This window comes from Rattus norvegicus, chromosome 2 (assembly GCF_021556685.1).
Source record: "Rattus norvegicus strain SHRSP/BbbUtx chromosome 2, alternate assembly SHRSP_T2T, whole genome shotgun sequence".
NCBI lineage: Eukaryota > Metazoa > Chordata > Mammalia > Rodentia > Muridae > Rattus > Rattus norvegicus.
In genome coordinates this window covers 175,847,894-175,874,459 of record NC_141535.1, presented here as the reverse complement: position 1 = coordinate 175,874,459, position 26,566 = coordinate 175,847,894, and the positions used below count along the sequence as shown (strand labels likewise).

General features: G+C 47.5%; 1 protein-coding gene and 1 pseudogene across 39 annotated transcripts in view; one reads left to right on the top strand and one right to left on the bottom strand.

Annotated features, from left to right (window-relative positions):
- Positions 11,687–12,841, top strand: Rxfp4 (relaxin family peptide/INSL5 receptor 4; annotated as a pseudogene).
- Arhgef2 (Rho/Rac guanine nucleotide exchange factor 2) overlaps positions 16,539–26,566 on the bottom strand; it is a 59,216-nt gene continuing 49,188 nt past the window's right edge. For 34 of the 39 annotated variants that reach the window (XM_087623444.1, XM_087623473.1, XM_087623510.1 and 31 more), the window contains 9 exons: positions 25,826–25,893; positions 23,648–23,848; positions 23,261–23,374; positions 23,093–23,160; positions 22,926–22,961; positions 22,678–22,728; positions 22,049–22,492; positions 19,923–20,106; positions 17,993–19,215 (listed from right to left, as the gene is read on the bottom strand). In XM_087623444.1, coding sequence (XP_087479570.1) covers positions 19,142–19,215; positions 19,923–20,106; positions 22,049–22,492; positions 22,678–22,728; positions 22,926–22,961; positions 23,093–23,160; positions 23,261–23,374; positions 23,648–23,848; positions 25,826–25,893 — 1,240 coding nt within the window. In that variant the 3' untranslated portion in view covers positions 17,993–19,141. 39 annotated transcript variants of the gene reach the window in all.

The following is a 26,566-nucleotide window of genomic DNA, read 5'->3' as shown; positions in this document are numbered from 1 at the left end:
AAATCTATTTGTGTGTGTGTGTGTGTGTGTGTGTGTGTGTGTGTGTGTGTGTGTGTGTGTGTGTTTGTACGTGCACGTATGCCCATGTGCAGGAAGGAAGGGCCATGGTATTGAGATCAGATGACAACTTGCAGGAATTGGTTCTCTCCTTCCAATATGTAGGTTCTGGGATCACACTGAAGTAGTCATGCCCAGCAGCAGGCACTTTTACATGTTGAAACATCTCATTGTCCCTTCTGTTGTTATTTTGTTTTGATTTTGAGGCGGGGCTATACATGACGGGAGTAGGGGGGGAGGGGTCTCAAACTCCACTTGTAATTGACAATGAGCTTGAATTTCTGATCTTGCATTCCCCTGGGATTCCAGACATGCACCTCCACACCAGGTTTGTGTGATGTTGGAGAGCGAACCCAGGGCTCCATTCTGTAGCCAAGCATTCTGCCAACTGAACTATATCCTCAGCACCTTTAAAACATTTGTTTATGTGCACAGATGTTTTGTGTACATGTATGACTATGTACATCATGTGTGACTGGTGCCCAAGGAATTCAGAAGAGGGCTTCAGCATCTCCTGGAACTGGAGTTATGGATGGATAAGATCCACCTTGTAGATACTGAGCACTGAACTCAGATCCTCTGCAAGAACAAGTTCTCTTAATCTCTGAGCCAGCTCTCACTTGCCTCCCCTTTTTTGGATGGAGGGTCTCATTTGACTCAGGCTGGGATCTATACACCCATGACCATCGCTTGCCAAGTACAAAGAACTGAATTAGGTAGATTTCTGTGAGTTCTAGACCAGCCTGATCTACATAGTGAGTTCCTGACCAATCACAGAAAAACAAACAGTTCTCTGGGCAGTAGCAGCAGCACACACCTTTAATCCCAGCACTCAGGAGGCCTAGGCAGCTTGATCTCAGACTGGCACCTGGCTCTTTTTTTTTAATTTAATTAATTAATTAATTAATTAGCCTGGACTGGCCTTTGTGCATTTGTTTCCTGGCCTTTGCCGTTTGCTCTATAAGTATGCCTGCTTGTGTGAGCTTTTGTATTCTATGCATGCAAGTGCCTTCAGCACTCAGAGGCATTGGACCCCCTGGAACTGAAGATTCAGGCAATTGTGAGACACCTGCTGTGGGTACTGGGAAACAAACCCAGGTTTTCTGTAAGAGCCATCTCTGTAGTCTCTCAGCTTTAGAGTTTTAAGCACAATACTATTAAATATCTTTTGTCATATTTATCCCTAATAAATATATGCTTGGATGCTCTGCCAAGTTTTGTTGTGGTGAGTTTAGCTACACCACTTTGGCTTCCAGTGGGTTGCATGCATGCACCTGCCCAGAAGCTATCGGGATTCACGCACGGAACATGCACGCACGCACGCACGCATGCCAGTTAATTTTTTTATTTATTTATTTTTTTTTTGGAGCTGGGGACTGAACCCAGGGCCTTGCGCTTCCTAGGCAAGCGCTCTACCACTGAGCTAAATCCCCAACCCCTGCATTGGCAGCCTTAAACCCTCCCCTGCCACCTCAAGTTCAGTGACCACCCATCTGAATTCTCACATGGCTGGTTGGCTTTATCTTCTGCAGTTCCTAAGTCCCATCCATCTCCCCTGAGTTGTGGTGATTCTCTTTCTCCTTTTTCCCAGTTCCTGGCCCGAACAAATCTAAAGGTCTTGTCCCATCTCCCTTTGCCCAGCCATTAGCCAATTGCATCTTTATTGATTGATCAAAAACCAGTTGGCGGGGTTGGGGATTTAGCTCAGTGGTAGAGCGCTTGCCTAGCAAGTGCAAGGTCCTGGGTTCGGTCCCCAGCTCCGAAGAAAAGAAAAAAAAACAAAAAACAAAAAACAAACAGTTGGTTACAAAGATCTTCAGCATTTGGACAGAAAGATTCCTGATTAAATCAAAGCATAAGAACAAATCCTCGCTTAGAAAGTGCAAGGCCCTGGGTTCGATCCCCAGCTCCGAAAAAAAAAAAAAAAAAGAACAAATCCTCAACCCCTCACCTTTTCTGTCCAAATTAAAAAAAAAAAAAAAAACAACAAAAAAAAAAACAAAAAAAAACCAAACCCTCTTTTCTCGGGCATAAGTTGAACACAACCATATATAATTAACATCCAATTGTCAATTAAAGTACTCTACCATCATATCCTAATTAAAAAGCCTAAAATTTTATACCTGAATTACTTTTTGATTTTTAGCTTGTATCACCATCTGAAAATCATGCTTTCAACCCTATATCATATCATATCTCTCAATGCTAAACAGCTCAAGTTTGCTAATGAGTCTTCAACCTCATCAGAAATCCAAGAACAAATTAAATATTACCTGAGTATATTGAAAGCATAAAAACATAGCTTCCAAAACTTAAACTGTAGAGACTGCTGACTACCTGAACAGTTCTTTGCTCCTCAAAACATTGGCGCACCAGTCTTCAGCCTTCTGGCCCAGAGCCATCTGGTAGACCTTGGAATGAAGTTGGAATATGAAGGACTAACTTACCTTGTCTTGGCAGAGCTTAGCAGATGACTATACCACATCCGTTTGTCCCTTTTGAACAGTATTTTGTCTGCAGATGACACAGGCAATTTCTACAAAGTGGCTACCTTGCCACAATAAGCAATGCCCACCCTGCCACCCCCAGTCCTGGAGATAAAGATGCCCAATATCTTCCCTGACTCACGAAGAGGGTACTGTCAGGAGCAGACATGTCTCCAGTCAAAATTTCTAATAACAATGAAATGATTAAATGTCAGACTCTGTGAACGTCTGGCATTTGAAGACTATATATATAGACTATATATATAAGGCATATCTGAAGTGTAAAACCTTTGACTACTTCCTAGCTATTTATAATTGGATAATATTGAAAATACCATATTATAATTAAATCAGAATTTAATACAACCATGAGTTTACTCTCTGGCCTAAGATCATCTGGAATCAGTAGCAGTTCCTGAAGCTGTTCTGGAAGCAAGTCTCTGGACAGCATCAAGAAATAGGGGGCTATATGGGGGGGAGGGGTGGGAAAAAAAGAAATAGGGAGCTGGTGCAGCAGATCAGTTCAGTATCTCTGAGGATGAATCTTGTCAAAGCTGTACATTCTGAAATATATGAATCTCACAACCAAAATTTTAGTACCATTAAGATATGCACATGAATTGTGCAGGGTGCACAGATCAGTTAAGGATAAAATTTTGCTCCTTCTTTGAGCAAATGAAAGACAACTGTCTTTTTTTTTTTTTTTTTATGAGTGCTTGTCCCATGTTTTTTTGGAGGGGTCGGGGGAGCTCACTGTCCCACAGTATCTGTTCATTCAGTTGTAGCCTGTTTGTGCTCCACGTGGTCACCAATTGTTGATCTATGTACTGAAAGCTATCAATGGAGACCTCTGGCCTGGACTGGACAGAAGCAGGAAGGGGAAGTACTCCTACCACCTCCGCTGCTACTGCTGCTGCCCCTGCCGCCTCTGCTGCTGCCGCCACCACTGCCATGCTGTCACCACCACTGCTCTGGTGCAGGTGCCCCAGTAGCCCCTGTTGCTGAACCAAGCTGTGCCAACAGAGGGCTGGCTTGTGAGCAAGTGGAGTACAGGGGAGCTTCTGGTGGTGATGGCTTCAGGAGAACTTTCTCTTCCCAGGCAGTGTTACAACTCTTTTTAAATTTATTTTTTAAACATTTTATTTATTTATTATGTATACATCATACAGCTTTCTGCCTGCATGTATGCAACTACAGGCCAGAAGAGGGCACCAGTCCTGATTATAGGTGGTTGCTGGGAATTGAACTCAGGACCTCTGGAAGAGCAGACAGTGCTCTTAACCTCTGAGCCATCTCCCCAGCCCTACAACTCTTTTGACAGAGTAATTCTCACACATCTTTATTCCTTCTGGATAGGATCTTATATACAGTTTTGGGGTTGGGTGGATCTGACAGCCAGTGCTTTCTTTTGGCTTGGCTTGAGATGCCCCATCTACATGAGGAGAGCCTCGTGGACACTGCACCAATGTGACTAATGGTTATAATTCTCTCTATGGGAGGTTGTGGCCACATGACAGGGGCCTGGAATTGGGAGCAGGCAAAGCACCTACTGTCCCTTCTAGGTCTTCAGGACTTCAAGCTGAAGCTCCACCTTACCAGGCTTCCTCTCACGATCCACCACCCCACAGTATACAATTGTAAACTCTTTAATTCAGGATAGATGGTAGAGTACGTTATCTAAATAGACAATATGATGAACTGGCTGTTAATTCTATATCATAGTTTATAATTTACATAATTGTTATGGTTGTGCTCAGTGTATAACTGAGAGAAAAGAACCCTTTTTATTGGACAAAAAGGGTGAGATGTTTGGAATGGTTTTAATGTTGTTTGTATTAATTTGCCTCCCCAAATCACAGAGAATCTGCGTGTCCAGAAGCTGAGGGTCCCTGACGAAGTTACTTCTAATTGGTGAATAAAGTTACTGGCAGCCAATGGCTGGGCAGGGAGACAGAGGCGGGACTTTAGATTTCCCAGCCAATGGATGACTGAAAGAAGCGGCAGAATCGCCAAGCCAGGAGAGAGATACAGTGCAGAAGGTAGACTAACAGTCAGGAATGAATTGGGGAAAGCAGCCCCTGGGGCCAATCCTCTGATTGGTCTGGTGTAGCAGAGATGAAATATAGATTTTAGGAAGTGGTAACTCAGGAGTATCTGAGGGCAAAGTGTGTCAGTCATGTGAAGTTAGAGAGAAGCCCAGCCGTTGCACTGTTAAAGCATATTTAAAAAAAAAAAAAAAAAAAGCTGACGTGTGTGTCTTTTCGGGAATCCAGAGTCCAGAGGAGTTGTGAGCACCCACCTCGAACATAAAGCGCAACTTTTAAATAATTATCACTATACTGGTGCTTTATCACAACAGCAGAAACCCTAAGACTGTGGCTGACTGAGTTGAGTGACATTATGGAACTGAGTTAGGCTGGGCTTTCTGTCTATATGCAGGTGAGGGGCAGGCATAAGATAAGATAAGATAAGATAAGATAAGATAAGATAAGATAAGATAAGATAAGGCCTGAGATTAGGCAGTGAAAAAAAAAGGCGGGGACAGGGTTGTTGCTTTTTTGTTTTTGTTTTTTGGTTTTTTTTTTTTTTGTAAGGTGGGGAAAAAAATAGGAAGAACCAAGATAGAGGAGGAGAAGGACCACACAGATCTGTGTGGCCTTAAAGGGCCAAAGGTAGTTATGAATATTTCATAAGGGATGGATTTTTATAGGACAGTTTGTCTTATCTAGGTGGTCAGTTTCTATAATTATCAATTGGTTGTAAGTTTATTGTGTGGACCTTTCGTGGAGTGAGAATTGAAGATATAAATCTGATTGATAAATTACAAGCGTATTGAGTTTTGACGTTAACGGGTTACTGGGAGTTGTGACTATAACCACAGGAGGCAGATGCTGAGAGTGTGAGTAGAGTCCTCAGCTAAAGAGTTGCAAGAGGGCGGCTGCTGCTGGGCTCAGAGAGCAGCTGGCAGCAGCATGGGAAGGAGATTTGAAGCTTAGAGGTTGAGAAGCTTTGTTGACTAAGAGGAAAATACCCGCCAGATGCCACGAAGCCCACGGGAGCCAGCATTAGCATGGGTCAGTAGATCATTTTTTAAATATTTACCACAACATTCAATGACAAATGCAACTGTAATCCCCTTGCCTTACTTCTTTGAAGAGGCTAGCTCAGACCTTCCAAAGGTCTTGGCAGCTCTTTAGGAATTCTGCAGTCCTCTAGCTCTGAAGGACAAGAGAGGCATGGATCTGAGGAGGGGTGGATATTCAGATGGGAACATAGGGAGTCCCTTCCATATAAGGCTGGGACCTTATGTTACTAGTATCGGTTCTCAGGCTGTGACTGAGAGAGTAAATTAAGCTGGTAAATTATGCTCCTATGAGGTGATGCAAACACAGGACTGGCTAACAAAAGCCTATTTGTGGACTCTGTTTTCTCATTCCCCAGCAACTATAAATGAAGAACTTGTTTCTAGAGAAGTTATCATTGTCTATCTGTCCTGATTTGCTTCCATTTATAGCTGTTTGAATTCCCAAGGGTGGGGACTGGTGTTTCTGGCACTTAGAAACGAGGAAAAGATGATGGGAGATGCCTAAGGCCTTTCATGATGCAGTGGGTAAAGAATACAGTCTTGGGGGTTGGGGATTTAGCTCAGTGGTAGAGCGCTTGCCTAGGAAGCGCAAGGCCCTGGGTTCGGTCCCCAGCTCCAAAAAAAAAAAAGAACCAAAAAAAAAAAAAAAAGAATACAGTCTTGGTCTGAAGAGATGGCTCAGTGTTTAAGAGCATTGGCTGCTCTTCCAGAGGGTCTGGGTTCAATTCCCAGCAACCACATGGAGGCTCACAACCATCTGTAATCCCAGTCCCGGGGAATACGACATCTCTTCTAGGCTCTGTAAACACCAACACACACACACACACACACACACACACACACACACACACACACACACACACCCGTACACATAAAACACATTTAAAAACTAAAAAGTATTTTGTTGTTGTTTTGTGGCAAGATCTCACTAGGTTGGTGAGTCTATGGCTCACTAGAGACCATATTGGCCTTAAACTCACAGAGATTGTTCTGCTTCTACCTCCCAAGTACTGGGATTAAGAGCATACGTCACCATCATGCTCAGCTCTTGTTTTGTATAAATGTTTTGTATGCTTGTGCCTGGTGCCTTCAGAGGTCAGAAAGGAGGTCAGATCTCCTAACACTGGAATTGCAGAGCATTATGAGGCACCATGTGTGCTAGGAACTACCCTGTGTCCTCTGTAAGAACAGCGAGGGCAGCCAGGCAGTGGTGGTGCACACCGCCTTGGACTCCAGCACTCAGGAGGCAGAGGTAGGCAGATCTCTGAGTTCAAGGCCAGCCTGGTCTAGAGAGTGAGTTCCAGGACAGCCAGGGTTACACAGAGAAACCCTGTTTCAAAGAAGCAAACAAATAAAAACCAACCAGGCAGTGGTGGCCCACACCTCTAATTCCAGCTCTTGGGAAGGCAGGGGCTTGCAGATCTCTATTTATTTGAGATTTATAGACCAGCCTGGTCTACAGAGCAGATTCCAGGTCAGCTAAGGCTATACAGAGAAACACTGTTTCAATAAAACAAACAAGCAAAAACAAAAATAAATAAGATCAAAAAGAAAGGTGTATAAAAAAATGTGTGTATATATGTGTGTATAGCATATGTGTGTTGGTGCCTATAGAGGCCAGAAGACAGGGTTGTAACTCACCCACAGCTGGAGTTACATGCAGTTGTGAGCTCTTTTCTGTGGGTGTTAGGAACTGAACTCGGGTTCTATGGAAGAGCAGCAAGCGCTCTTAAGTGTTAAAGCATCTCTCCAGCCCTGCCCCTTCATTCTTCTAATTAAGAGAAAGTAAATCCAATACATCAAAACTGTTTAAATCTCTTTTGAATGTGTGTGTGTGTGCCTATGCATTTGTGTAGAGTTCAGTGCAGAATGTTGGGTGATGGTGTTCTTGTTCACCCATAGCTGACCCATGAGTTGCCCAGGTCCAGCTATGTATTGGTTTAAATGAGAATGTCCCCATAAGCTTGGATATTTAAACAATGGGAATTCAGTTAGTGGCACTAACTGTGCTGTTTGGAGAGGTTGGAAACTTTTGGGAGGCGGAGTCTTGCTAGAAGAATGTCACCGGTGACAGGTTTAGAGTGTTATGGTCTTCCTGCTCTCTCAGTGTCAAGCTCCTGTCACTGTGCCTGCTGCCTGCCACCATACTTTCCCACCACTCTAGCTTTGGGAACCATAAGCCAAAAGAAACTTCCTTAATTGAGTTGCCTTGTCCATGGAATTTTCTCAGAGCAACAGAAAAGTGTAGTGAGCGCACATGAGTAGGAATGTGCTTTTGTTTTGATCCCAGGTGCGGGGAGATAGGGTTGCTTAGGATGTCCCCCATTCTATAGTCAGCTGACTATGATTTGCTTCACACTCTAGCAGGGGCCTGATTTCCCCAGCGGCAGAGAGTTTTTGTGATTGTATAACATTTGGAATTCTGGGGATTTTTCAGAGGGTATATAAATGCTAGAGCCTCAAGAGGCAGGGTGGGATTGCAGAGATGGCTCAGCGGTTAAGAGCACTGACTGCTCTTCCGGAGGTCCTGAGTTCAAGTCCCAGCAACCACATGGTGGCTCACAACCATCTGTAATGGGATCTGATGCCCTCTTCTGGTGTGTCTGAAGACAGCTGCAGTGTGCTCACATTCATAAAATAAATAAATCTATAAAAAAAAAAGGTGGGGGGAAAAATGGAGGCAGGGTGGCAGGGTGGCAGGGTGCAGGGTGTGTGTTGGTTGTTGTGAGTCATTATTCTCCATTTATTAAATAGTCGTGTGCAAAGAAGAAACAAGAAAAAGAAACTAGATATCCCGATGGCAAAGTTTAAACTTGCCTCAAGGAACTCAGTGCTCCTAAACAGGAGGGCGTAGCCTAACAATAACAGGGCCCCTTCCAGATCCCGGACTATAATCGCAGATCGCTTTCCTCTTTATCCTTTTTTATCTAGTGCCAGGGGTGGGGGCTGGTGGGGTGAAATGGTGGAAGAAAGGGGGTGGAGAAGGGGGAAGAGAGAAGAACCTACAAAGTAGCCGAAGTCCTGCTACAGAAAAGTGGCTCAGGCTGCCTCCTGTCTTCCTAGGGGCATCTGGGATTACAGGTGCTGTCTACTGAGCACAGCTCTGCAGAGGCTCCAGGGCTTGGAACGGAGACCCTCATGCTTGCATGTTGTCTCCTCAGTAAACTCCTCTCCAACTTGAGCTTCGTGGTCTTGGTTTAATTCTGTGTGCAAGTGATGGAACTGGAGGATTCCAGCAAGCAAGGGAGCACTGGGCTGTTGAGCCACACCAACAGCCAGGACGACTGAATGGCTAGGCTGGCAATATGATTCTGGCCAAAAGAACCATGGCCTCAAGAAATGAATAACTGACAGGAGGCTGACTCAGTCTAGATGTCAGGAAGTATTGTAAGTCCCTCAGGGCACACACTTAGGTGTTGAAATCTCACCAGCCCCCACTCTGGAAAGCGCTGCTCAGGTCTCTGTGACTTCTCTCCCTAACCGAGGTGGCATTCTCTTGTGATTTCCCTGTCTATTGTGTGGGGTTTGTTGTGCCAAGTGACTTTGGCTCCCAACTGTCAGGATACCTTTCCCATTAGAGCTCCAACTCTTCCAGGCTGGGCTCACCTGGCTTGCAGCTGAGCACTTTCTGCCAGCTTCACCCCACCTCTCTCTTACTCAAATCCCCCAACATCCTGTTTCCCAAAAAGCATCTCTCTCACCTCTGGGGTTCTCAAATGGACTAAAGCTTCTCTGAATTGCCTCTCTGGCCCTGCCCCCAGCACTCCAAGAGAACTGAGTATCAAATACTACCTTAACTAGCAGAAAGGTGCTGAATTGCTCTCAGAATCCTTGAAAAAAAAAAAATCTCACTAGTACTTCCCCATTCCGTGCTCTCTCCCCCACAGCTCCTGCCGTGGAGAAAGGAGATGATCTAATGAGGCAGTTTTCCAGCTGGGACTGAGCTCATGGGGAGACAGGATGAAGTGTGGTAAAGGCTTTTCTCAGGTTCCAGAACTCCATGGTGAGGCTTGGGGCATGGAGGAATGTGGTTATGACCAAGCTCTGAGTCCACCAGAAAAATGAAGTGGTGGGACAGGTGGGCTGGAGGACTCAGTGATGTACAGCGGGCCTGAAGGCGTGGCCGTGCCCATTCAACTACGCAAGTCCAATGTGCCCAGGGGGGTACACAGGAAACTGTGACTTCCTCCTTTTCCTTTCTCTCCCCTGCTTAGCATCAAGGTCACATGGCCCTGCAGTGACTTCTGACCTGTGTTTTAGTTGGCAGTGTTACCTTGGCTTGATAACAGCTGTTTATTGTTCTGTTTCCCTCCATGACCAATGCCCCAAACTTCCTCTTTGGAACGATAGTCACCATGCAAAGACCAACAAGGTACTGGCTCATGCCAGCTCCCCGAACAATGGAATATTTTCATCTGATTTGTTTGTAAGGAATTTTTATTTTATATGTATGTCTGCGTGTATGGACATGTAGCACTGTGAGCCAATGGAGACCAACAGACGGGGTCATATTCTCGAGGACTGTAGTTATAGATGTGGCCGAGATGTTGGATGGGTGTTGGGAATCACGCTCAGGCCATCTGCAAGCACTGACGGGACTGCCCTTCCAGAGGTCCTGAGTTCGATTCCCAGCAACCACTTGGTGGCTCACGACCATCTGTAATGGGATCTGATGCCCTCTTCTGGTGTGTCTGAAGACAGCTGCAATGTACTGATATAAATAAAATAAATCTTTTTTAAAAAAAGTTTAAATAGTATTTATGTGCCTGTGTGAGCATGGGTATGTAGTACGCTACTGAATGCCGGCAAACATCAGGGCAACTTTCAGGAATCTGTTCTCTCCTTCCACCGTGTGGATCCTGACGACCCAGTTCACATTGTCAGGTTTGGCAAGCAGGTACTTTATATCTGGTCCCAAACCTGTGTCACTGTGTAACCTTGGCTGGTCTGGAATTCGGTAGACAGACCAGGCTGGGGTGAGCCAGCAAACCATCAAGATGGTCTTTAATTCATTTGATCTTATTTTGAAGATTTAGTCATGTTGGGGGGGTGCATTCCACTGTGCACGTATAAAGGTCAGAGGACAACCCCTGGGGGACTGCCTTCTCCTACTTTTATGTAGGTAGGCTCCAGGGACTGAGCCATCCCTACGTATTTATTTATTTATAGATTATACCTTGTTGTTCTGCCAAATTTGGCCTTCAAGTCTTAGACTCAGGTGATCCAGCTGCCGCAGCCGTGCAAGTAGCAGTGACCACAGCCACTTGGCATCTTGTTGAATTTTTGTGTATTTTCTTTTTAACACGTTGTCGGGGGAGTATGCATGTGTGTGCGCTCACGCATGCAGAGTCTATGGCATGAGTCAAAGGGCAGCTTGTGAGTGGCACGTCTATCCTTCTATGTAGATCCTGGAGATTGAATTCAAGTCACCAGGCTTGGCAGCAGACCCCTTCATCCACAGAGCCAATATCTCTGGGCTGCCCACATTGACATTTTAAGCAAAATAGCACAGGGGGTTCCATCAGAGGGACACAGGAAAGACACAGCAACTGTGGGACTGCAGATGCATGTGTGTTCCTCTCTCTCCTTTTCTGACTCCCAGTCTGGTTCTCTAAAGCCATATTCCTTTCCTGGCCTTTTCTGACACCTCTCCTTTTCGCAGAGAGAGCACTCTGCACCACGCTGAGGAAAAAAAGACGACAACAACAAAACAACAACAACAAACCCGAGTTCTTGTTTGGCTCCGTCGCTCTAAACATCTCCAGTCTCCCTTTCCTTCTCTATTACATGCATGTTGACAGTGTGAACATATCCCTCCCTTGTGCTGCCCCACCAACCACTGTTGTTCACCTGGGAAGAAGTAGGCTGTTCTACCGACACCCATCCCTTGTAGGTGTGAGCATGGGCAGGGGCTCTTACAACCCAAAGCTCCAGACCAACACCCAGATTCCAAGGGCTCTCCCGAGAGCTCTCCTGAGAATGCTATGGCGCATGCCAGGCCAGAAGACAGGCACTCGCTGGCTCCTCTGCTCTGCTCAGCAACCTCCAGTGCCTTGTGATGGCCACATCCAATTCTTCAGCCTCTCTGCCCACCCTCTTCTGGTCAATGGCTCTAAAGACAGCGTGCTGAGTACTGACAGTACTGTCCAGCTCCTTGTTCTGAGGACTTGTAGGTATCACTGGCTTGCTGGGGAAATTGGCTGTACTGTGGGTACTAGGTAACTGTGGTCAGAATGTGCCACGGTTCTAAAACCTTTGTCTTCAGCCTGGCTCTGGCAGACTTGGGCTGGCCCTCACTCTCCCTTTCAGAGCAACAGAGTCAGCAACGGATTTCCACTGGCCTTTTGGAAGTGCCCTCCGCAAGATAGTTCTTAAGATCACTGTCCTTAGCGTCTACGCTAGAACGTTCCTAATCACAGCACTGAGTACCATGCACAATACCAGGTGGTGGCCAGGGCTGTGGGACCAGGTAGTCACCTCTCAGTCTTTTGGGCCTGTGTGGTCACCCTGGCAGTGTGGGTGGCAGCTGCCCTAGTGACTGTGCCCACAGCAATCTTTGGGGCTGAGGTTGAGTTGTACGTCGTGTGCCTCTGCCTTCTGTGTTTTCCCAGCAGATTCTGGCTAGGGGCTTACCAGCTAGAGGGTAGTTCTGGCCTTCATCATGCCCTTGGGTGTCATTACCACCAGCAGCCTGCTGCTGTTGGCCTTTCTACAACAGGAGCAAGGATGAGGCTACGACAGCAGCAGGACAGCCGAGTGGTAGGTTGCTCTGTCTATATCTTGGTGGCTTCCTTCACCCTCTGCGGGTTTCCCAACCATGTAGTCACTCTCTGGGAATTCTGGTAAGGTTTGACTTGGTGCCCTAGGACAGTACTTTCTACACCATCCATATTTACATCTTCCCAGTCACCACCTGCTTGACACATGTGATCCATGGTCTCCTCTGACCAGAGCCCCAGCAGGTTCTTGCCAGCTCCTTCAGAGGTCTCTTGGTCAAGACTGTGGCCCCAGAGAAAGGCATGCATGGAACAAATGGCCCTCAAGGAGGTAGGTGGGCACCCAGGAGAGTGGCTCTTCTCTGACACAAACACAACGGAACACCTGCGTGAAGGATGCAACCTGAACACTCTTCTGAGACCTATCAGGGGCAGAGCCCAGACTCTAGGGAGAAGCTGCTCTCTGCCAGGCTGCAGTGTCCCCAGGAAAAGTCTGATCTTTGATCAACAACTCTGGGTGTGACAGAACTGAGAAGCTGGAGTCCAAACAGGAGGTGGATGTGGCAAAGCTTATCTTTGGAGATGGCACTGAGAATAAACCAGATCATCCACTTTACCTTTCATGCAAGAACTTTAAAGGACAACTTAGACTAACAGGTCAGGAGTCAGTTCTCCCTGCCCTAGTCACTTTAGAATAAGGCATCCATTATGTCCCTTTAGTACCAAAACCAAAAATGTATCCTCTGGCCACTCAGCTTTTTGTCATCTCAGGGGTTTCCACAGAAATGATGCAGAGGCCTCCTCTTGAATATTTGTCTGTTAATTTTGCTGCCACAAGATGCTCGCTAGAGGGTTGGGGATTTAGCTCAGTGGTAGAGCGCTTACCTAGCAAGCGCAAGGCTCTGGGTTTGATCCCCAGCTCCGGAAAAAAAGAAAAAAGAAAAAAAAAAAGTTGCTCGCTGGGAATCTTGGTTGCCTGTCAGACCCTGAGTGTATAGCCTTTGAGAATAGCGAATAGATCTGTCTCTTTCCATCAAGGATGCAAGGGAGACAATCACAAGGGAAAGCCATGGGTCTGGGGTGGAGGGACTCAAGAACAGAAAAGGTTTGGAGGCTGAGGGTCAGAAACCAGAAGCTAGTCTCCTAGTGCAACTGCGTTTCAGCCAAGTGCCAGGGCCTGTGGGTTGGAACCTTCCCCTCAGGCAAATTACTTTTATAAGTCAGTTCTTTTAAAATCGGAGAGAGGGTTTCCTGAACCCAGGCTAAACTCAAACCATAAAGCTGCAGGTAGCTTGGAGCTTTAACCTTGATCCCAAATGCTAGAATTCCAAATGCTAGCCATGTGCCAACAAGTTGAGCTTTTAAAATTCAGAACATTTTTGCCTTCTCTTCCTTCTTTCCTGTGTGTATATGTATGCATATGTATGTATGTATGTGTGTGTATGTATATTTGTGTTCACACTTGCATGTGTGAAGGTCAGAGGCAGACATAAGGTTTCTTCATTTCCTTGTTCTTTTTAACATATTATTTTTATTGAGACCAGGTCTTACTACCTAACCCTAGCTGACCTGGAATTCACTCTATACACCAGGCTGTCCCTCGAACTCAGTCTCACCTGCATTTGCTTCCCACACGCTGAATTACAGGCATGTACCATCTCGCCTTGCTTTTATTTTTAAAAATTGCACTTAACTTGTGTGTTTGGACGAGGAGACATGTTTCCAACTGCATGCAAGGTCAAAGGACAGCTTAGTCTGTTCTCCCTTCCACCATCTAAGGTTCCGGGATTGAGTTTGGGCATTAGGGTTGCTGGCAAGGATCTTTTTTTTTTTTTTTTTTTTTTTTTGGTTCTTTTTTTCAGAGCTGGGGACCGAACCCAGGGCCTTGCGCTTGCTAGGCAAGCGCTCTACCACTGAGCTAAATCCCCAACCCCGCTGGCAAGGATCTTTACCCGCTGACGCATTTCTCTAAACCCTCCATGTGTTTACTTCATTCCCCCCACTCCTATCCCCAGAGCTGAGAACGGAACCCAGGGCCACTGAGCTAAATCCCCAACCCCACATTTCGTTTTCTTTTCTTTTTTCCCTGAGACAAGGCCTCTCTATGGAGCCCTGGCTGTCCTGGAACTCACACTGTGGTCTAGGTTGACCTCAGAGATTCACCTGCCTCTGCCTTCGGAGTACTGGGATTAAAGGCGTGCACTGCTACTGCCTGGCTAAAACGTTTTTAATTGAAAAAAAAAATCAGTGTGTGGGGTGAGGGCATAGACACCAGCTCCTCACAGATGGTTGGGAACTGCCCAGTGTGGGTGCTGGTGGTAGGAACCAAATTTGGGTCTTGCGAAAGATCAGCACACACTCTTGATTCCCGAACTAACCACATCTTATTTTCGAGCAAGAGTCTCTCAGTGAAGCTTACCAGTAAGTCAAGTGCTTCAGGTGAAGCTTCAGGTGCTGCTGTACCTGGTTTTTATGTGGGTGCCAGGTACACAGGTCCCCGTGTATGCATGGCATCTACTGTATTGAGTCATCTGTGTGCACTTAGTTCTGATTGGCCTCCAACCCAATATATAGCCACAGCTGGCCTGGAACTCCCGATTCTCTTCTCCTCCCAAGTACTGGGTTCTCTAGGTGGGACTGCCATACATAGCTTTCTACTTGTTTTCTAGAAGCTGGGACCACATCTCTGTTAATGAAGTGCTTGTCTAATCCTTTAAGTTCAAGATCTTAAACTGAACAAAGGGTTCAGGACCAGCTCAGTCTAGACCCTGTCTCCAAAGATAAAAGGATCTAGCAGTGCCAGAGGCAGGGTTCCTAGTACTGGCACCTTCCATGGGAAACAGAAAGGAGAAAGCGAGGGCAGCTGGCAGACAGGTACAGGTGAGCCACTGAGGTCTCGATGTTATTTTACGTCCTAGTTTATAGTCTATAATGAAGTCTCATGATCTGCTCGTGCATACCCATACATGCACACCGCAGACACACACACGTAATAAAGTAAGAACCAGCAGGATCTCGCAGCAGGAAAATACTTGGCACAGAAGCCTGGAACCTGGGTTGGATTGTCCAATCCACATAAAGGTGGACAGACAGACCCAAGCATGCAAAGTTGTTCTTTAACCTCCACCCGCGTGCTCTGACATGCACATTACCACTCTACCACCACCAAAAATTAGAGACAACAGCAAGAGCAACAGCTCAGGGTAAGATACTTGGAGCACATGTACTGAGTGCCTGAGTTCAAGCTCCAGCATCCAATATAAAAACACTGGACTCGGGCTGGAGAGATGGCTCAGTGGTTAAGATCTTCCCGAGGTCCTGAGTTCAAATCCCAGCAACCACGTGGTGGCTCACAACCATCTGTAATGAGGTTTGATGCCCTCTTCTGGTGTGTCTGAAGACAGCTACAGTGTACTCATATATAATAAATAAATATTAAAAAAAAAAACACTGGACCTGGTGGCACTGGGGAGGAAGCAGCACCCCGAGACCCTCTGGTAGTCTAGAGAAATTGGCATGCTCCCCACTTGGTCTCAAAAAACCAGCAATCAAGATTGACACGAACTAAAAGGTTAGTCCTTCCATGCCCCCTTTGCAATGGTCTCCTGAGTAGGAGTACCCCTTTGGTTTCCACACTCATTTAAAACCATAATGACCCCCCATTCACCTCCAAGTCCCTGAAGACCGCCACTCCCCCCCCAAAAAAAACCTGTAATGACCTAAGTTGGTTATCAGATAGATCGTGCTTGGGGGCTGCTTCAGGAGAGAGGCGGCAGCAGATGGATGGAGCACTTACTCCATCCCTGTCTTCAGGACCAGGCTCTGGGGACGCTTTGTAACCAGGTTGTCACTATGTCACTAGTCACTCAAGGCCCCAGCATTGCAGCAGCTATAAAGCTTCAATAGCTCCAGGCACCACAGCCAGCTCCACAGTTGCTGAGAACCACCCAACTCAAAAAAAAAAAAAAAAAAAAAGGCTGGAGAGATGGCTCAGAGGTTAAGAGTGCTCGCTGCTCTTCCAGAGATCCTGAGTTCAATTCCCAGCAACCACATGGTGGCTCACAACCATCCGTAATGGGATCTGATATTCTGGTGTGTCTGAAGACAGTAACAATATATCCACATCCATTAAATAAATAAATAAATAAATAAATCTTTAAAAAAAAATCACCTGACTCACAACGTATTAAAGGATGGGGACAAGATTTAATTAGCCTCTTGATGTTTAATTTCCTCTTTATGTTTAAAGTGGCTCCAAAATGCCAGGTTTATTCCTAGCCATGCAGGAAGGTGGGTAAACCTCCCTACCTAAGCTTTCTTCCTCTTCCCCCGCTGCAGTGCCTCTGCAGGCCTGGCTGGGTCCGGATATTGCCTTTTCTGAGGATATCTGCTTTACAGAACCCCTCGGGGGTAAATATTGACAAGACCAACGCAATTAACTGCATGTGCCCCGGTACTGAGAGGGCAGCACGGAGGAAAGGGTGTGGCAGTGGAGCGCTGTGTGTCCAGGCTTAGAGTCCTCCTCTAAGGGAGCAGCATGGTTTTGAGCAAAGAGCTGGACCCTGGCTCTGGGAGCACACAGTCTCAGAGCTTTGAAATGGCAGTGGGGCAGGGGACGGGGGCGGGGCAAAATTTAAGACTTTAGGTTCAGAAAGCAGGGTTAGGGAGGGGACAAACATGGCACAGACGATCAGGAGGGAGGGAGCGGCTCTGGGCTGATGCTGGGTTGGGGCTATGGTAATAAGGCAGCAAAGGAACCCAGCCTCTCCCAACTCACTCTGGAAATCCACCTAGGTTTTTCTCCGCCGCTCTGGGGAAGGCTGGGAAACTGTACTCCTTTTCTGGAGGACTCCTCCACCTGACCCTTCCATGCACCGGCCCAGATGCTGAGGGCTGCCTAGACCACAGCTGCTAAACGTCAACTGGTTGGACACGGAAGCATGGCTGCTTGTTAGGCAGAGCAAGTGGGGGCTGGCTTCTTGGCCTGGCAACTTTTTTGCACCCATTGTGTAAAAGAAAAACAACGTGGGCTGGGCATACTGGCTCATGTCTGTGGTTTCAGCATCGGGAGGCCGAGGCCAGAGGACTGCCTTGAATCCAAGGCCAGTCTGGGCTTCCCTGTAAGACCTTGTCTCAAAGATAATACTAAAGTAAATAAATAAACATAGAAAACGATTCCTATGGCCCAAGAATCCCATTAGAGAGAAAGTGCCTCCAAAGGGCCAGAGGCTGCTGGAGGGGAAGGAAGCAATCCCACATCTATGTGCTGCCCGTGCAATTTCAGTTCTCCTTCTCAGTGGGGTCCTGAGACCTACCTTACAGGCTGTGGGGGTGCACATGCACTGGCCCTGCCCCCCCCCCCCAAGTGTAGGACCTAGAAACAGGAAGTGGAACGAGCCAAAACCAAGAACTGAAACCAATTACTACCATTCCAAGTGACAGAGTGTACAGGCTGCTACTCCGTGAACGAGGCCCTGGGCTCACAGGGTGGGAATGAAAATGGGGGGCAGGGAGGGGAACCGAGAGGGGTGGTTAGAGCCAGATGTGCCCTGTGAGCACAGCACACAAATAAGATGCAAATTAGTGTTCTAATGTCTGTATCATTAACAGCCAGCCGCTGGAGGCTGAACGGCGCTTCATTTCCAGCCTTGCAATTTTGAGATGTTTAATAAGAGTTTGAGCAGCTGCATCCATTCATGCCCTCTTCTGTGAGGTAGTGACAGCCCCTTTTCAGAAACCGTGGTCACTGCCTTGCTGCAGGCACGGCAGTCCTCAGAACGGGCACTGAGACAGCACCTCATGCGTGTCAGGTCTTTAATTTTTTCCCTGCCAGAGCTTTTTCTTTCTTTGCTTCGTTGTTACTGTGTTTGTTCTGTTTAACAATTCAATTGGCAGAAAAATGGCTATCGCTGGTGGACATTAGGGTTGCAGTGAAAAAAAAATCCCCCTCCCCCAATTCTTGCTTGCCACCGTGGGAGACGAGGTGAGGGTTCCTAGAGGTTTCCCAACCCACCTCAGAGCTTCCTCTGAGGAAGAGGAATGGCTCTAAATGGCTGAGGAAGAGTTCTGAATGGGAGCCCCCTGACCTTCGATGAAATAGGTCACTGTCTCCCTAATTCCTCAAGTTCAAAGACATGGAGCTAGAAGTGCCTACAATCTTCTTTTAAAAATATAAAACAGGTGCGGTTGGCTTTGGTACAAAAAAAAAAATAAGAAAACAAAACCAAAAACAAAACATTCTGGTCCCTGTATTCTTCCTTCCCCACCCCAATACATTATGGCTACCTGCTCCATCAACTCCAAGGAGCCAGAAATCCATGGAGGATGGAGAGAAAGAACAGCAGAAAGAGGCTAAGGGGAGTGGGAAAAGGGACATGGTCCTACCCACAGCCCTTCTGAAAGGGGCAGTAGGTTCTGTGGCCACAGATGGGTGTCACTGGGGTTGATGTTAGGTTGTGTGGCTAAGGCCAAACATATCCCAGTGGTATTAAAGGAGAGGCCCTCTGATACCTATGGCTTGGTTCCCATGTCTCTGGCCCTTTAAATCACCCCCCCCAACCAATAAACAATAAATAAATAATTTTTCCTAAGGAGGGGGAGAAGGCATGTAAAATCGGCATCTGTGGTGTGACTGTTGGAGAACACCAGGGGTGCGGTGGCCTCTAAGTCCCCATCCCCATGGCCCCTAGGTATCCAGGGGTCTTGGGAACTGGCAAGGACAATCGGCAGTCCTTTCAAGGTTTGCCCCTTTACTAATGTTCTTCAGTGGGGGGCACCAGGCAGGGGGAAGCGTCCCCTTAGCTCTCTGAGGCCGTAGGCTCCCCATCTCGGCTTTCTGTCTCTTCGGGAATGTCCTGCATTCGGGTGAAGTCTGTAAGGTGACAGACAGGGTAGGGTAATGAGTGAGCAGGCAGGAGCTCCCAAGAGGAGCAGTGCAGACTTACACAAAGACTCCCAGGGTGGGGCTGGATGACCCTCCGGCAGCAAAGTCACCTTTATAACAGGAAACTCTAAGAGGTATTTGATTCCTTGATAAGGGGGAAGAGGAAGTCTTTAAAACGCATCAGGGGTTATGAGCACTAACTGCTCTTCCAGAGTCCTGAGTTCAAATCCCAGTAACCACATGGTGGTTCACAACCACCTGTAATGGGATTTGATCTCTTCTGCTGTGTCTGAGGACAGCTACAGCATACTTATACGTAATAAATAAATAAATCTTTAAAAAAAATGGATTCCGGGCTGGGGATTTAGCTCAGTGGTAGAGCGCTAACCTAGGAAGCGCAAGGTCCTGGGTTCGGTCCCCAGCTCCAAAAAAAAGAACAACAACAACAACAACAACAACAACAACAACAACAAAAATGGATTCCTACTACTTCCAAAGGTTGGGGGTCACCAACCAATGGAAAAGCACTGCTTCCTTCTCAAGGATTTCACCACCAGTTTGTCTTCTCACAGAACAGGGAAACCGTCCCTGTCTCTCCCAGCATTACCAACCCTCAAGGTGTCACTTAGCGTACATTCAGAAGTCACAGTCCCAAGGGCTTGGACCCAGACCCCACAACCACTCTTGGGTCTCACCTCGTGGACTGTGGGGTGGGGACAGCCGGCTACTGACTTCCTCCTCACTGCAAGTATCAGGGTCACTGCTGTCCTGCAGTCGATCCTCGGGGCTACCAAGTTCTTGTGCCTCTCGGTCATCAAAGGGTCGGTGGAGGGAACGAACAGTCACAGGCAAATCCAGGCGGTCATGGCCTCGACTAGGCTATGGGAAGAAAAGCACAAGCCCAGGGGATGAGCAGTGTGCAGGCACGGGTGAGCCTTTTGGGTCCCAACATGCATTGTCTCTTGGGGTTCACCAATGACTCCCTCTCAGGAGATCCACCACCCACTTGATATCCTTGAACACTCCACATCTGCTGGGCTCAGTTGCTCCTCCAGTTGGCCTTCATACACAAGAACTCCAAGTACCCATAATATGCCACATAGACTAATAGAAATATTTGTTTATTTGAAGTGCCGGAGATTTGCACAGGCCTCTGCAACTAAACTTAGCCTTAAGTTTCTTTTCAGTTTAACTAGTACTTCTTGTCTATGTGTGTGCACTCGTGTATAAAGAAGTCAGAGTCTCAGGTTAGACCTGAGAAAAAACATTCCCACAACTGTCTGATTAAAGAAAGCAAGCTATATTTCGAAGTGCCCAGGGTCTGGCCAGATGACTGCCCCTGCTAAGTCAGGGTTTCAGAGAGCAGCCCCTCATTGCCTTCTGAGGTCTTATTTATGGGAAAGGGTTTGGGTTGATAGAAAACAACTGTTTAGATTGGTGTGAGCATCTGGACAGAGGAGATTCAGGACTCAAGGCTGGCTGCCTGCCTGCCTGCCAGTAGCTTAAGTGCAAGAGTATATTTCCTAAGGGGGTAGGATAGCATCATAGAGTTAAAAGTTCAGCATAGCTTGAAAAATAGTGTCCAGGTACATTAGATTTAAGAAACAAACTTACTCTTGTAAGGGATGGAGACTTAGTAACAATTTATAACAAAGTGCCTCCTTAGCAACAGTGCGGCTCCTTACTATAGGGCAGTTTCATCGTCAACCTGGGGTGTCATTCCTTTTTTCTTATTTTCTTTCTTTCTTTTTTTTTTTTTTTTTTTGGTTCTTTTTTTCGGAGCTGGGGACCGTTCTTATTTTCTTTTAAAGATTCATTCATTTTTACTTTATGAGCACTGGTGTTTTCCCTGCCTTTATGTGTGTGAGAGGATGCCAGGTCTCTTGGAACTTATGTGGGTTCTGGGACTTGAACCTGGGTACTCTAGAGACAGCCTGATTCTTTCTTTCTTTCTTTTAAATTTTATGTGTACTGGGGGTTGGGGATTTAGCTCAGTGGTAGAGCGCTTGCCTAGGAAGCGCAAGGCCCTGGGTTTGGTCCCCAGCTCCGAAAAAAAGAACCAAAAAAAAAAGGGGGGGTTGGGGATTTAGCTCAGTGGTAGAGCACTTGCCTAGGAAGCGCAAGGCCCTGGGTTGGGTCCCCAGCTCCGAAAAAAAGAACCAAAAAAAAAAAAAAATTCATGTGTACTGATGTTTTGCCTCAGTGTATGTATGAGGGTGTTGGAAACCCTAGAACAGACATTATAAGGCTGCGAGCTGCCATGTGGGTGCTGGGAATTGAAGTTCTGGAAGAGCAGCCAGTGTTCTTAACCGCTGAGCTATCTCTCCAGCCCCAGGTGTCATGTCTTTAAGTGGCGGTGGCGGTGGTGGTGCACCCCTTTAATCCCAACATTCAGGAGGTAGAGGCAGAGTTTGCCAGGTAGGCAAACTCTGTAAGTCTCAGTCTAGAGTCTAGACTACACAGAGAAACCGTCTAGAACCACTCGTCCACCCTCAACCCCCCCCCAAAAGTCATCCACTTTGTTTTATGACACAGGGTCTCCTACTGGAGCTCACCAAAGAGGCTAGGCTGGTTGGCCAATGAGTTGAGAGGATAAACCAGCATCTGCCTCCCAAGCACGGGGATTGTGAGCATGTACCACGTGATGAGGGTTCTGGGGGAGCAAATTTAGGTTCTGATGTTTACAAGGCAAGCATTTTATCAACTGACACAAATCTGTTGCCTGCTGTCATTTGGGCTCAAATCCCCGCCAGCTAAGAGTCCTTCAGGTTCTGCAGGCTCCTAATCACAAGGGTCATATCACTACTCCAGGCGGCCTTACCTGGGGGGGATTGAAGCTCAAGTACAGAGCGTCGCCTGCTGGAAGGCTGCGGCGCCGAGGGTCCAGAGGCCTGCGAGCCCAGGGTGCTTCTGCCGGGAGTGGCTCGTTTTGGCCCAAGGCTGCTAGCTGCCGGCGGATCTCTTCAGCCTCCCGCTCCAGCAGGGCCCGGGCTTGCTCGCTCTCCCGCAGCCTGGCCTCCAGGCTGCCAGCTTCAGTTGCCCGCTCTTCCCCGAGCCGCTGGCAGCGCCGCAGCTCTTCCTGCAACAAGCTGTGCTGCCTCTGCAGTAATGCCAGCTCCGTGGCCTGCTTCTCGGGAGTTACAGAAGCAACCGCAGCTCGGCCAGCTTCGCCATCCCGAGAGTTGGCTCGGGATAGCTTTTCCCACCGTTCAGGGCCTTCAGGGAACAGGGCTTCCATCAATCTTTCTTGCTGGACCACAACAGCCTGGAGGGTGGGGTGAGGCGAAAAGGTGATTCAGAAGCCATTTCTATCCACTTTTCTCTCAATCCCGGGGACCCAGAGAGCTTGGCTTGGGGGAGCACTTAAGCCTGTTAGGAGGACTGTCATCGGCATGGACACCTTTGGGTAGCTCCTCCCTTTCTTCCCCACTCCAGCCCTGGCTCACTGACCTGCAGGCCTTGTAGGAGTCCATACAGATTGACCAATGGTTGTAACGCCTCCTGAGGACAGAGAAGAGGGTGAAATAGTACCCAGGCTTCAGGAAGGGTAAGTACTGGAGGTTATCAGGAGGGTGTGGAAATGGTGTCTAGAGACAGACTTAAGAGTATAGATTCTCCCCCAAATCACCCAAACTGGGTTATGATTTCTCAGATAGTGGCTTTCATCTATCTCCTCTACCACAGAATTCCCATCTCACCTCCTGTGGTGACCTCAACTGATTTCCATTCCGATCCTACAGAAATGAACAAGAATGGGAAGTCAGCGGGCACAGACCTGGGAACCTTCCTCAGCAGCTGTCTACTGAAGATCCATAGGCCAGCTGTGCCCTTTCTCTGGCCACTCCCTGGCTCTCCAAGAACCCACCTTCTGGCTGGAATCTGAGTCTGCTCTACAGAGCTCAATGGAGCCATTGAAGGTTCTGGCCTCTCCGTCTGTGGCAGAGAAGAGAAGGAGGAGCAGAATATACTTGTACCTGGGGCCCCTCCTCCCTTATTAAGTCACTCCCATCTTGCTTTCATGCCCTGTACTCACTGGCAGTGACCCCAGGACAGCTACCACTGTCAGCTTCTACGGGTAAGGCTGGTTCTCGGGCTGTCAAAGGCAGGTCCACACAAGGGCCCAACAACAGGTCTTTCAGGCCTTCCACTGCAGGAAAAGAAATGGAGGGGACAGGGGACAAAACCCAGTGGGGATCCACCCAACACACATCATTTGGGTAGTGGGGTTTCAGTTGGCCATGTGGCATCCAAGAGACATCAAAGATGCACAGTGGCAGCACAGCCTGCCTGAGGGAGAGGCCTCCAACAGCAAGCTCAGATCTCTTCCCCTTTCCTTCCCAGGAATTAGACCAGGACAAACCCAAACCCCCCCATGGGTTGTGGTGTTGAGTGAACAGCCTAGGCTCTTCAGTGGCCTCACCTTCACGGAGGGCATCTTTGAGCAGACGCTCGCCTCGAAGGGACTCAAAGGACTCAAGACGGAAAAGGCCCCTGGGCAGGGTGGGCGGGGGCATTCCGATGAAACCAGCTTTTAATGCCTGGAAGTGGACCATCTCAGCAAATAGCTCAACATTCATCTGTAGCAGCTCCACCAGCGCCTGGTTTTTCTGCTGCAGTTTCGCTGTGGATAGGAACAGGTAAGTGTGGAAGGACCAAGGACCCAAAGAGCCTGTGGAGGGCAGGCCAGGGACAGCAGAGGGGTAGCCCAGGGTCAGCAGAGGGGTAACCCAGGGTCAGCAGAGGGGTAGCTCAGGGTCAGCAGAGGGTCAGAACTTAATTCTTGGCCTGGAGCATTCCCAAAACCAAAAAATCGCATGTGTGGTATAAATCACCATTACTTTTGTTTATAAAAATCTATGAATAGGGACTGGAGTTTTGGCTCAGTGGTTAAGAGCACCGGCTGTTCTTCCAGAGAACCTGGGTTCAGTTCCCAGCAACCAAAGAGCAACTCACAAGTGTCTATAGCTCCACTTCCAGGGGATCTGGAAAACACACATGCAGGCAAAGCACCAATACAGGTAAAATAATAGTAAATGCATGCATCTTAAATATCTGTGAATAAGGGTTCAGGTTGACCATCTCATCTTCTTCATTTCCTTCAATTAGAATACTTGTAGAGGGCTGCAGAGATGGCTCAGTGGTTAAGAGCACTGACTGCTCTTCCAGAGGTCCTGAGTTCAATTCCCAGCAACCACATGGTGGCTCACAACCCTCTGTAATGCGATCTGATGCCCTCTTCTGGTGTCTGAAGACAGCTACAGTGTACTTATATATAATAAATAATTATCTCTCAAAAAAAAAAAAAGAATACTTGTAGAGTGCTCACTCAGAGAGCAGAGTAACTTGCAGTTAGACACGGCCTTTGGACTGTTTTGTTTTTGTTTTTGAGACAAAGTCTTATGTAGCTGAGGCTGGCCTCAAACTCCTTATATAGTTGAGGCTATCCTCTGTGGTATTTTGAATGAGATGTTTTCATCAGGCATTTGAATACTTGGTACCTAGTGGGTAGCTGTGTGGGGAGGATTAGGAGGTGGAGCCTTGCTGGAGGAAGTAACTGGGGGCAGGCTTTGGGGTCTCAAAGAACTCAACCTTTCTCAGCTGGTCCAGTGGTCACGTCCGCCACCCGCTGTTCCCACCATTATGAACCCTAACCCTCTGGAACTGTAAGCCCAAAAGAAACCCTTCCTTCTCTGAGTGGCTTTCTTTGGTCATGGGGTTTTATCACCACAATATAAAAGGAACTAGGGCAGACTTGAATGCCTGATCCTACCACTATGGATCCCAAATGCTGGGATGACCAGTGTGCACCCCCACAGCTCTCATTACAGGACAAATTTAACCTTTTTTTTCTTCACTTTCGTTTGTTTTCCGAGATAGGGTTTCTCTATGTGAATAGCCCTGGCTGTCCTAAAACTAGATTTACAGATCATTTTAGCCTTGAACTCACAGAGATCATTCTACCTCTGCCTCCCAAGTGCTGGGATTAAAATCGTGGGCCACCAAGCCCAGCAGTAACCTTTATTTTTAATCATATGGGTGTTCTGCCCACATATATGTCTATATACTGTGTACATCTGTGCACCATGTGCAGGCAGTGCCCTCAGAGGCCACAAGGGGACACTAGATGCCCTTGGGACAGAGAGATAGTAGTCTATTTTACATATACCAACACGCGCGCGCGCACACACACACACACACACACACACACACACACACACACACACCAATACACTTCACATTGTTTTAAACCCAGCTCTTTTTCATGTTTATTTTGGACAGACTCTCAGCTCACATGAAGCTTTCATTTTCCCTGAGATCATTTTATTCTGTGTGAGTTTTGCCTGCTCATAGGTATGTTCATCATGCATGTGCCTGTGAATGAGGTGGCCCAGGGCATCAGAGATCCACTGCACTGGAGTTAAACGATTGGGAGTCACCAGGCTGGTGAGAATCAAACCTGAGCCCTCCGATGGAGAAACCATTGCTTTCAACCTGTGAGCCATCTCTCCAGTCCCTTTTTGAGCCAGCCTTTCTGAGAGCAGCATGGTATTTTGTGTGGATACGGTATAGATCAGCCCACTCCCTGGAGGGAACTTACTCTTGATCCTCCGGAGGTATGCCTTATCCTCTGTCTCGATCAGAGGGAAGTCCTCCCTCGACGGGCATCTGCAGAGCGACAGGCAGGTTGGTTTGTGGGAGACACTAACAGTCAGCGTTCTCTCCTTTGCACATGACCCTCCTCTCATACCGTGGCTTTAGTCCCTCTTGGCACCAATCCTCATCTCTCTAACTCAGGCTTACAAAGGATATAAAAAGCCTGCATCCACCTCTAGCTCTGGTCGCATCATCGGGAGAGCCATTTTGTCAACTTTTGTTATTGTTGCCAACTTCTGACTCTCTGTGGGTTGCAGCATTGATGTATGTGGTGCTGGGGGAGGGGCCCAGGGCTTCCAGAATGCTAGACAAGCACTCTAACAATTGAGCTACAGCACTAACTGTGTGTTGGGTTTTGGTTTGGTTTGGTTTGGTTTGGGTTTTTGGACAGGGTTTCTCCTGTAGTCCTGACTATCCTGGAACTCACTCTGTAGACCAGGCTGGCTTCGAACGCAAGAGATCCACTTGCCTCTGCCTCCCCAGTGCTGAAATTAAAGGTGTGCACTACCACTGCTGGGCCTACTGTAGTTTTTAAGACAGGGCCTCAGCCCAAGCTGGTCCTGAGCTCCTCATGCATTAAGGTTGGCCTTTAACTCTGAATCCTTCTGCCTCCACTTCCCAGGCATTGGGAATATAGGTGTTAATGCCACACCAGGCTGTTCTCAACATTTTGGATAAAACGTGT